This window comes from Kogia breviceps, chromosome 1 (genome assembly GCF_026419965.1).
Source record: "Kogia breviceps isolate mKogBre1 chromosome 1, mKogBre1 haplotype 1, whole genome shotgun sequence".
Lineage (NCBI taxonomy): Eukaryota > Metazoa > Chordata > Mammalia > Artiodactyla > Physeteridae > Kogia > Kogia breviceps.
Genome location: NC_081310.1, coordinates 63,930,898 through 63,942,443, shown reverse-complemented (window position 1 = coordinate 63,942,443; position 11,546 = coordinate 63,930,898). Strand labels below are relative to the sequence as shown.

Genomic DNA, 11,546 nt, shown 5'->3' with positions numbered 1-11,546 from the left:
AAAGACCAGAAATAGGTTTTTATAGACCAGTTTTATGGTTCATGAAAATCATTCTGTGATAGAAATAGGACTATGGCTAAATTTCTAATGAAAATAGTATAATTTCCCTTTTTGCAATTTGTATTTCATATCTACACCATTCTAGTTGAAGGACTTACAACTCTGCATGATGCTGAAAGCTCAGCCTCTGTGTACCAGTGCCGAATAGAATCTTGGAGAAAAGAATAGCTTTATTGCTTTGCCAGGCAAAGGGGAGGCACAGCAGACTTGTACCTCTCAAAATTGTGTGTCCCAACCCAGGAAGATTTGATGAGGAGTTTTATAGTAATGGTTCGAGGGTGGGGTTGCTGATAAAATTAGGATGTGTGCAGGGCCTTCACTCCTCTAATCTGGTCTCAGGTAATCTTGATGAGTTTCTCAGGTTCCTTTAATGTAGCCTCAGGTGGTCTTTCTCTGGTATTAAGAATGCTGACATCTTAAAGAGCTTAAGGACATTGTTATGTGTATTCCTTGAGGCAGACCAGGACCCTGTGGAAGGCTGCACTATTGTTTCTTGGCTGCCCCTCCCTTGTCTTTGCATCCCTTCCCTTCCTGGATTGGCACCTGTTCGAATCTGCCCTTTGGAACTCAGGGAAGGTCATGGAGATTGAAGGTCTGTTCCCTACAAGAAATGGGGGACAGAAAGTCTTCTGTACCCAGGAGCCCTACAGGGTCCTGCTCAATTTCATGCAGAAGAAGAAAATACTTATAACTGTGCAGTCGTATAGTCAGATCTGAAACCACAGTTTTAAAAGGGGGAATGTTAAATAAAGCTGGCACAAATTCTATAGCTCTTGACATATTCTCACTAAAGCCAATTGCTGACTTCTTAAAGACAGGGAGGGGTGAAAAGCCAGGCACCCAGTAGGTTTCAGTCTCTATCTGCTAAATGAATGAAAGGATAGAAACTCAGATCTTAGAGACGAGTGTCATTCTTCCCATAGCTTTTGGGAGGTTAAGAGTTGGAGCAGTTCTAAAGAACAATCTAGAAGCAGATGAAATTATCAAATTTATGTTTGATATCTTCTCTTGGAAATCTACTCTTAGTTCATCTGAAGTGTGTGTGAACTGCAGAAAGGCTCCAATGCTAGAATCTCTTATTCTGCCTTTTTACCTAGAAGTTCCTATACCCTGATCAGCTGTGAGTATATTGATCTCGGAACCCACTGGTTGAAGCATGTGGGCACCCTCCCAGGAAACCTGGTAATAGTTAAATGACCCTATTATTGTGCTGTTTTATGGATCAACAACTTGAACATAGAACAAACTGCTTGGCTTTTGTTCCAGTATCAAGGATGCTGCTAATACCACAGCATAATAGGGTTTTGAGTATCCTTAAGGACAGACTCCCTCCTTGGATAATGGAAATTAGAACAATGAACTTCACAGGGTGATAAAAATTAGTAACTGTTGTGACTTCCATTGAGAAAGAGGAAGTATGCCATTGTTTATTCCCTACCATGCCTTTTTCATAATTTGCTTTTATAATGTAAATTTAGAATTTAGGAAATGTGTAAAGCTGGTGTTTTGATGCTGATGTTTTTTATGTGTTGTACTTTTTAACCCTTAACATTGTTTGTATAATTTGAATGCAACAAATGAACTTGCAGTGAAAGTCCTTTACTACAGCCTCATTCAGTTGGAAAAATGAAACAAAACAAACAAAAAAACCCCCACATTAGGTAAAAAAGTTCATGTACCCTGAATGATTTTTAGAGTGGATAAGTTTGTAAAAAAATACTGCCCTCTCAGTCCAACTTTCTCTTTTCTCCCCACTGTTTGTTACCATTCTTTGGAACTTCCTGGTTTCCTTCTTTTTTCTGAATCAATGAAAATAGCCCACATCTGAAAGGTAAGCTAGGCAGTTCAATTATTACCTTTTATTTCTTGGTATTTATTCTTTTTTCTTCTCTTCCTTCTAGTCCTTATGCCTTCACCTACAGTATAAAACCTGCCCACATCTAGTGAACCTGCCTTTCTGAGCTTACTTCTTTTCTTCCTTCTCTACCTTCCATATTCTGGAACACCATCATGCCATCTACTTCTTGCTTATTCAGTAGAATTAACATGATGCCACTGATGTTCTGTATCAATATGATATTCTGTGGATGTCCACATGGTCATGATATCTTCAGACTCTATTATGACAGGGACTGATGAGTTATCACAGCCAAGGTCTTAAAATGCAGATATTTGATCTTGAACCTTCCATGTGTATGCCAACTGTTTGTGACCCTCTTTTCTGATAGGGATGGAAAAGAAAGCCTCTGCTGAATCAGTGGCCTCACTTACTCAAAGACATATTAATCTGCTCTAGTGAAGATACCACATCTGGTACAGTGGCTGCAATAGGGATTAAAATGCTGTTGGGTTTTCAGTAGTTTACTGGAATGCTCCAGAATCCTAATTTTTGTAGTAGACAGACTGGTGAAGTACACGGGGATATGATGACCCCTCCTGCATCTTTAGTTCTTTAAGAGTGGCACAGGGCTTCCCTGCTGGCGCAGTGGTTGAGAATCCGCCTGCCGATGCAGGGGACACAGATTTGTGCCCCGGTCCGGGAAGATCCCACATGCCGCGAAGCGGCTGGGCCCGTGAGCCATGGCCGCTGAGCCTGCGCGTCCGGAGCCTGTGCTCCGCAACGGGAGAGGCCACAACAGTGAGAGGCCCGTGTACCACACACACACAAAAAGAGTGGCACAAATTTCTCCTTCTCCCCTACCCTTTCAGTACATGATATTTTAAAAAACTTACCTTCTTTACCTCTAAGGGGAGGGTATAGGTAGTATCAATGACTTGTACTTGGCCTTCTTGGATAAGACAGCTCTGACCCCATAGGCCAAGGACCAATGTGGAGGTTGTACCAATGACCCATTTTGTCTATCCTGTTTATACTTTCAAAGATAATGGAAAAGGCCACCAAATGGCTTAATAGGGGGGCCATGATGGTTCTAGGTATCCACTCAAGCTCTATGTTCAATAATCCTTGGATTACTGTGCCCCTCTCACCTGTGCACAGTTACCTATGTAAATAGACATAGGTCCTCTTAGAAGACTGGGGCATTCATTATTGTGTATACTTCCCAAGGTGTTGTAGTATCTTTACTTCTGGAAACTGTCTTTTTTCTTTAGTCGATGATCTCCAGATCTGACAACTGGCACAGGTCTAGAAACTGAACAAGGGATTGTAACTTTTTATTGGACCAAATACCAACAGCCTCCTGATCATCCATCCTTAATTTCTTTCGATGGTACAAATTGAGTAGTATCAGGTTGACTGCTCATCTATTTTCACCCTTACGAATGCCATGTTCTATTATCTGTACTCCTAACTCTCAGGCACCTCTGGTTGTCTCTCTAACTTGCCACTCATTATGATGATTACATTTACTGAGCTTCTGAAGCATATAAGCACCTCTCAGACTGCGATTGCTAAGAGTGAAACTTGTTCTTTAATGTTCTTCACATCATCAGCTCTGGCCTTTGATATGAGTGCTCTTCTTGTTGGATATTCCTTCTGACCTTGGTACCTGTATCCTCCACGCTTTCCCAGGGAACATAATCATTTGGTGGGGTTTCCAGCATGTGAGTGGTACATCCGCCCCAGCATGCTCTCTTTTCTGAGTCACTTAATCTCTCTTTCTACCACGTGCCATGGCAACTCCAGCATTTGAATCTCATTGTCAGCAACATGTTTTCTATGCCTCAAGGAGGCATCTTAGGATAGTACTTGTAGATACTATAGCCCGTCAGTTTAATATTTTACCTGACTTTCCTGATGGCCTGTTTTATTTAAATTGCTCATGCACTGTTTGTGGATCCTGACAGTGTTCCCTTTCAGAGAGGTACTCAGCACCATGCCATGTCTATTACTCCAACCTGCAAGCCACCTTTTTTATTCTTTCTATGAGCTCTTTTCTAAAATATTTTAGAAGACAGTAAGTGTATTCTTGGGGGATTGGATGGACAGGTTTGATTGGGAGCAATGAGTCAGAGATTGTGGATTTATTTCACATCTTTACAGTCTCTCCCAGATGTACATCTCTGCATTTAGCCTGAAATCAGTGGAGTGTACCACTAGTACAATGAGACTTTGGGCCGAATTCAGCCTTCATGCCAAAATGGCTCCTCAATAGTGTCAAGTTTATTGAATTGTCAATAAAATGAAACAAATCTTAAGTGCTTGTCATTCCATTGGAACCCTTCTAAGGTTCCCTAGCCTCACGCGTACAGAAGGTAGCATAGGTCCTGGGTTTGGCTAAGTGAGCAGATGGGCAGAGAAGATAGAATGACAGAAGGAAGCCTCCTACAAACCACACAGATTCTGGGAAGTGTTAATATAAGCATTCGACACGCTGACCCTCTTTGACTTTTATGTCTCACATCAAGATTGCGATTCTCCTCCTGCCGTTGCCCATGGACGTTATAAACGAGTCAGTGCATTCCTTGTATTTACAAATGATGTTACATATGAATGTGATGAAGGATACACCCTGGTTGGAAAGAACATAATCTCCTGCACTCCTTCAGGCTGGTTACCTGCAGCCCCTCAATGTAAAGGTAACTCCAGCTCCCTCTTCAGCTTTGTGGTGGGGGGGAACTGTCCTGAAAGGCTTGAGAGCACAGTTTCTTCTCTGCCAGAGGCAGCAAAAAAAATATTTGATTTGATTTGATTTATTTAAAATACTTAGCTATATTCTGACAGTACCCAAAGCAAAAAGTACAGAGGGCACAACAGAAACATTAATCTCCCCTACTTCTTTCTCCCAGGTGCAAAATTCAGCCTCTGTGAGGCAGCCCCTATTCTTTGTTTCTTGTATACTTCCAGAAATATTCTACAGGTGGTACATCTCATCTGAGTGTAGTTGTGGCCCATAGCAGAATTGTCATGGAAAGTTGGTCTAGCATGAATGTTGACTCCCATGGGATAATTGCAAGCATCGTGTTGAGGTCACAGGTATTTCCATCAGAGCCAGTGCAGGGCACCACCAGCCCAGGACGTAGGCATGTTGTGGATGGGGGACTCCTAGTGTGCCAGCTGTGTGGGGACAAGAGGGGTCAAGATCGGGTCTGATTGTTACATGCACACAAGTTTAATATCACTTTGTCATCAACAACCACAGGCATTATTTGCCACCATTGTCTCCGTTGCACACAGGAGGATAATAGGCGAGAGGGAAAATCTTGTATTCAGCATTTTATAGGGATCAAGATACGAGACGTAGTTGATTTGATAGATGAGGATTTGGGGTCACATGCCCTTTTTATATTTTGCCATGCTATTTAAAATTGTTATGTCCTTGAGCAAGTTATTTAACTTTTCTGTATCTCACTTTCTCCTCGATAAAATAGTGAGACTTAAATAAGATAATCACATAAAGTATTACCCCAAAGTCTAATACGTAGCCAATGCTCAGTAAATATGTTAATGAAAATTATTTTTGTTCTCCAGATGAAAGAAAAGTTAAAACAATTAGCAGCACTTCAATATAGTTCATTCTTAGTACTGTAGACTCATATCTTTTTCTTAGATCTACAGATTGCTTAAAATTATGTTTCCATTTCAGCTTTGTGTCTGAAACCAGAGATAAAACATGGGAGGTTATCTGTGGATAAGGATGGATATGTTGAACCTGAAAATGTCACTGTCCAGTGTGACTCTGGCTATGGTTTGGTTGGTTCCCAAAGTATCACTTGTTCAGAAAACAGAACGTGGTACCCGGAGGTGCCCAAGTGTGAGTGGGTAAGTGGCACAATTCAAGGAAGTTTACAATCTATCAAACTGTAAAATGGGTGTGTCTCCCTCAAATCACTGTCCTTCCAGTAAAGGTGACATCTGACTTGTCAAGATTCATTCCTACAAAGGAACTCTCAATTTTGCCTTGAAACCCTCTGGTCAGAAAGGAGTGGCAAGTTTTCCTGCTCTCACTTGAGAACAGGGAAAACTGAGCCCCTTTGGAGTGGAGGCTCTCAGATACCTGGGAGTACTGACTCCTTAACTTTACTTTTCTAGGGGATATGGTATACTGTTGTCCCATTTCTGAATGGTCAGCAGAAATAGTCTCTGTTCCCACAGAGACTTTCTGGGAGGCTGTCTCAGAGCAGAGTTACATTCCTCTGAGGAAGGTGATGGTGGGGTCCAAGGTGTTTTCTTGTTTTCCTGCTCATCCACCAGTTCTGGGTGGGTCTTGGTCCTGAATCTGTAGTCCTGCCTTTGTCAGCATGAACTATGCCCCCTAACAATTGGAAGAGAAGCCTTTTAAGTACACTCATCACATATTTCTCCTTTAGGAGAGCCCTGAAGGCTGTGAGCAAGTGATCACAGGCAAGAAACTCATGCAGTGTCTCCCAACCTCAGAGGAGGTGAGATCTGCCCTGGAGGTGTATAAGCTGTACCTGGAGATTCAACAACTGGAGCTTCGGAAAGATGAGGCAAACAAGTCACTCAGGAGTGTTCACTGTAATCTTTCCCACGAAGGGGGGGAAAATGTGCCTTGAATGCCTTATATCCAATATGGATCACTTCAGTTAATCACCTTTACCATCTCTTTTACACCATCAGTTGTGGTAATAATTATCTAGAAAGGATAATTGGTTAATATTTAGTGCTTTGAGACTGTAGAATTATTGATCATTTTCTGATTCATATTTTTGCTTTTCTGGACACAGAGTACACGTTCTATCAATTAAAAAATTTACATAACCAACAGTATTTTGTCTTCGTGGTCATTAGGACTCTGTGAAATGAGGTCTATGAAAAAACCCATACATAAAGATGATATATTTATTCTACTGTAGGGACCTTGGACATATGAACCTGGGTTCGCACCAATATATTTCCCTGGATTGCTTTTACTCCGCAGTTTACATGTACAAGTCACTCATGTGTTCAGTATTTAGATTAAACATCAACACACCCCAAAAGCCTTGTCCGTTGTCCCTCATTTGAAGCAGTCACACCCTTTTCTAAACCCCCATGCACTTGGCCTCTGCCTCACTAATGCTCCCTTTTGGTTTTCGTCTTGTAAGAAGGGGATTCATGTCTGTGTCTACTCTCCTGATTCCATCCTTAGGAGCAGACTCTGAAAGCCTGATGAGTAGAAGCCCACCCAGCAGCCACCTTTGTGCTCCCAAGTCCTTGTTCTGATATGGTCCTCATTTTCCTTAATAGAAAGTAAAATGGCTCAAGCAACTACCCCCCACATGAGGAGAAACCCCATATTAATCACGTTTATGTCTCGGGGTGTTCGGAGAATTCCTCCAACACCTGCATCCTCTAAAATCTCTCTCTCATTCATATCTCAGTTCCTTTGGTTGTTCTATCTCATTGTACACAGAACTCTATGGGGGAACAGTGACCTCTTTAGTTTAATTCCCCCAAACATACTCCAATGAGACAAGGGTGTGTAGCAGGCTTTCACTAAACCTTAGATAGGTTTGAATTGCTATAGTAACCTATTTAATATGGAAGGTATCTGTCCATGGTCTTTTTTTTTATTCGCTATTTTTAAATTCCAATATTGTATTTCACTCTATGTATAATATGCTCATTCATCTTCATATAGAAATACTGCTAAGTGAGTTACCATAACCATGGTCTTAAAAGCCATTTGTCTGGTCCTTTCACTCAGAATTTCTTTTGGTTGATGTTTATTTTGGGTTTCTCTTGAGACAAGTGGGGAACTACCTTCCTTGGGAGGTGCCCCAGAAAGCACTGTGACTGAGTGGGGTAGTAAGATGGGGAAGTGAGGACAGCCTCAAGAGGTCATTGCTGTTGCAAGCAGAAGCTCAATCATGCTGACTGTCTTCTGGGAGCATGGGGAACACAATTCCGAGTTGCCTTTCTAAGGAGGATGAGTCGGGGTATTTATTCAACAGTACCCTCCTCTCATTGGTAAAAACTTGCTCTAGCAGCACTGACGCCCAATCACATCCGACCCCACTGCAGGCCGTTGGGGCCGGCAATGAGACATCAAGGCAGAGACACACGGGTAGCCAATAGCTCTGTGGGGACGCTTGTGGTAACCTCCAGAGCAGGGATGTGGGGAGAGCACAGATGATGTCTTCTCCAGTTGCTTTTTCTCTGTGGACATGTTGTTCCAGTCTACACTTTTTTCCCTACTCAAATCTCTCATTTGCCTTTATTAGACTCCTGCAACAGTTGGATTTTGTAACCCTTAACACAATTCCCTTCATTTTGTCACAGTGAGCAGTTTAGTTCTTCATCCTCCATTGGGCTCTTTTCCAATTCTGGTATTTCTTGTTATATGAATTCTCACAAATCAAATATTTGCTCACACTGCCTACAAAACAGTTAAAATTCACCAAGCCCCTGTAACAATTATTCCTCCTTTTTTGGTTTGGGATGTGAGAATGTAGTATGAGCCTCAGGGGTTCTTCAGACACTTTGTGAATAGGATTGCATCATCATCTGCTCTCATTGTCCAAATGCCTTGTGTATTATAATTATCTTCACATTCATCATCAAAAATATGATCTAAGAAAGTGGAATATCTTGTTAGGAATGTGAGTGAGCTGAGAAGGTTTAGGAAAGCTTTATTAGAAGAATCTGCAAGAGAGAAACTTGTTCAATTTGGTGCTCATTGAGGGTTTGTGTGGGAGGAAGAAAAGGGACCTGGATATTTTATACCAGAAATTTAAAGTCTAGAACACATTGAAAAATAATTGCCATTGCCTTATGAGGAGGGGGTAGGGCAGATGTATTTATTTTTTTAAAAAATTGAATTGCCAGCATAGTCTCATTTTAGCAGGAGCTGTGTAATTGTAAGCAAAGTAAACCCAAACAGATGTCCATTCTGTTTATGTCTGTGTCTTCTTGCAATGGTTCTCTCTACTTCCAGCATCAGAAAGGACTGGAGGAGAAGACGCTGGCCAGTTCCTTGGGATTAGATGTGGATAAATATCTGGCAATTGTTGTTTCACTCACTGGCTTTTACTACTTCTCACTCATCTTCTCCCACCAGCAGGAGTGATTATATGCTCCCATCTCCCTCCTTTGCCAACAAACCTCACTCAGAAAAGCCTTCATTCATTAAGTACTGTAATAATTTGAAAACCATGTATTTGCTTATTTATTTTATTTTGTTATGTGCTGATTGAATTAATTTCCTATTTCTTTATGATTTATATCATTTATTATTTATATCACATTATTTCATTTTTTTACTATAGTACATATCTTCTCCACAAGTGAATAAAAATGTAATTTCTATTTCATACTATATAGTATCATTGAACACTGCTTACAATTATACTCACTAATGAGTTCACTGATTATTAGATAAAGATAGCTGATGTTTTAAAATGTATTATATACATAGAAATCCTTGGTAGATTTTTGTAGCTGTGCTTAAGAATGTTTTACTGATACAGAGAAATTGGTTTGGATATTGGGATAGGTTGGGAAAGAGTAATTTTTCTCATTTTCATAAATGAAATTAAGATTTCTACTATCTGATTCTTACTTCCACATCATTTTATTAGTGGATTAGAATTGAATAGCTAAGTATGCTTAGTACTTAGCATTTTGGTATTATTTTGGTGTTATTTATGTGCTCGGATAAAGAATTCTACCTCAAGCTTTATTCTTTAGCTGTAAAGCAGAAATAGTTGAGACTTTTAAATGTCAATCCTTCATGTTTCCTTCCTTGCCATTCTCTGTGAGTATAAAGGAGCAGTACAGAGACTATAATTCACACTGATATGAATTATTTCTCCATTCTTTACTTTATTCTTTTATTTAAATGCCTCTCAAAATATCTAAAATAAATGCGTGTACACATAAACAAATATTGAGACAATAAAGGTGGGTGTAACTCCATTACATTTTTCATTTCTTTTTTCATTTTACATTTAAATTTCACACTTAAAGTTTTAACTTTTATATAAAATTATAATTATAAATTTAAATTAAAGTGATAAATTATATAAAATTATACATTATATAAACATTATAAATTGTAAACCACATTACAAGTGAAACTATTTCTTGACTTATCAATCTTATTTATCTTTAAAATTATTTTAAAACCTAAGAACATTTAACAAATTAGTGCACTAACTGGACCCACACAATCCCTTTTCCCTAGTCTCAGAGAAACACTGTCACTTCTTGTAACATTTTTTTTCGTGGTATTTATCACCATATTTTTACCTAACTTGTTTTTTCTACTTTTTAATGAATTGTCCATTTGTCTACTGAATACAAACAAAGACTCAATCATCTTCTAATTTAATCATCTGTGTTTCTTCCTTCTTCCCGTGTAGTTATTGCACAATTTCAGTTACACGTTGTGACTGAACTAAATCAAATAGTGTTCTGTGAGCACGTTCCTCTCTTTACAACTTTCTTTTGTTCTGTCCTGTGTTGATAGTGCCCTTTTTTAGTGAAGTTGTCTGCTTGCTTGCTTAGTTTTCTATATTTCTATTTCCAATTCCTCCTAAGTGCTCCAGGAGATTTTTCAGTCTATCAAGATTTTTCCAATGTTCAGAGACATCAGGTGTTTATCAACTCCCTTCTAGTCCCAAGAGATCCTCCTCTCAGGTCCCTCCACTCTCCCACTTGGCCTTAGGTTTAGGTTCCACCAGGAGCAGACCCTGAAACAAGAATTAAAGTTAAGTAGTTTGTTTGGAAGATGCAGGAAACACCAAGAGATGAGTAGGGCAGTGAGACAGGGAAGGAAAGACAGCCAATAAAGGCTGTTATCAAGCCAGTTAAGATGACAGGAGCCTAACACCATGGGAAACTGGTAAAGATGTTGCACTCACACCTCAGGGTAATCACCCAAAAGTGAGGGAGCTGGGGTAGTGATACTAACTTCCATCAGTTGTTAATTGAGAGGTGCTTCTGGGAGGTGTTATTTACCTCCGTTTTTCCTGCTAAGCAAAAATCAGAGTGTCTTTAAATAGTTCTGGAAAAGCCTAGGCAAAAGGAAGCAGAACTGGCATCTGGAAGTTGTCCAGACTGTGCTGAAGTGGTAGGGCCCTAGTGACATGGACAGGATGCTTGATGGTCTGCTACACACTTCAGCACATGGTGGATGCTCTCACACCTGCAGACTCACTTTTGTTACTTTCTCTGGTTCTTGGATCCATGTTTTCCTCTTCCTTGAATTTTCATTTTACTAAAGCCCATCCTCTGGGAACTGCCTGAGAAATGATGCATAGGAAGTAAAAATTTGGGTCTTGGCATGTTTGAAACTGTCTTCATTTTCACACTGGATTGATAGTTTGGCTGTGTGTAGAAGGCTGGGTTAAAAATAATTTTCCCTCTCATTTTAAAGGGATTTCTCCACTGTCTTACTACTTCCAGTACAGCTATCGAGGAGTCAGAGGACATCCTGACTTCTGACCTGATTTTCTCCCCTCTACTCTGGAAGTTTTAAAGATACACTTGTCACCCGTGACGTTCTAAAATATCATGTTGATGCACTTTGCTATATTTTATCTTTTCATTCACATTGCTGGTTTTTGATGAGTGCTTTCAG

General features: G+C 40.0%; 1 protein-coding gene across 2 annotated transcripts in view; it reads left to right on the top strand.

Moving 5' to 3' along the window:
* C4BPA (complement component 4 binding protein alpha) overlaps positions 1-6,744 on the top strand; it is a 44,368-nt gene extending 37,624 nt beyond the window's left edge. For both annotated transcript variants that reach the window (XM_067028397.1, XM_059062824.2), the window contains 3 exons: positions 4,429-4,599; positions 5,607-5,782; positions 6,331-6,744. In XM_067028397.1, the coding sequence (XP_066884498.1) occupies positions 4,429-4,599; positions 5,607-5,782; positions 6,331-6,537 (554 nt within the window). In that variant the 3' untranslated portion in view covers positions 6,538-6,744. The remainder of the gene's footprint in view (positions 1-4,428; positions 4,600-5,606; positions 5,783-6,330) is intronic.
* The last annotated feature ends 4,802 nt before the right edge of the window (positions 6,745-11,546 follow it).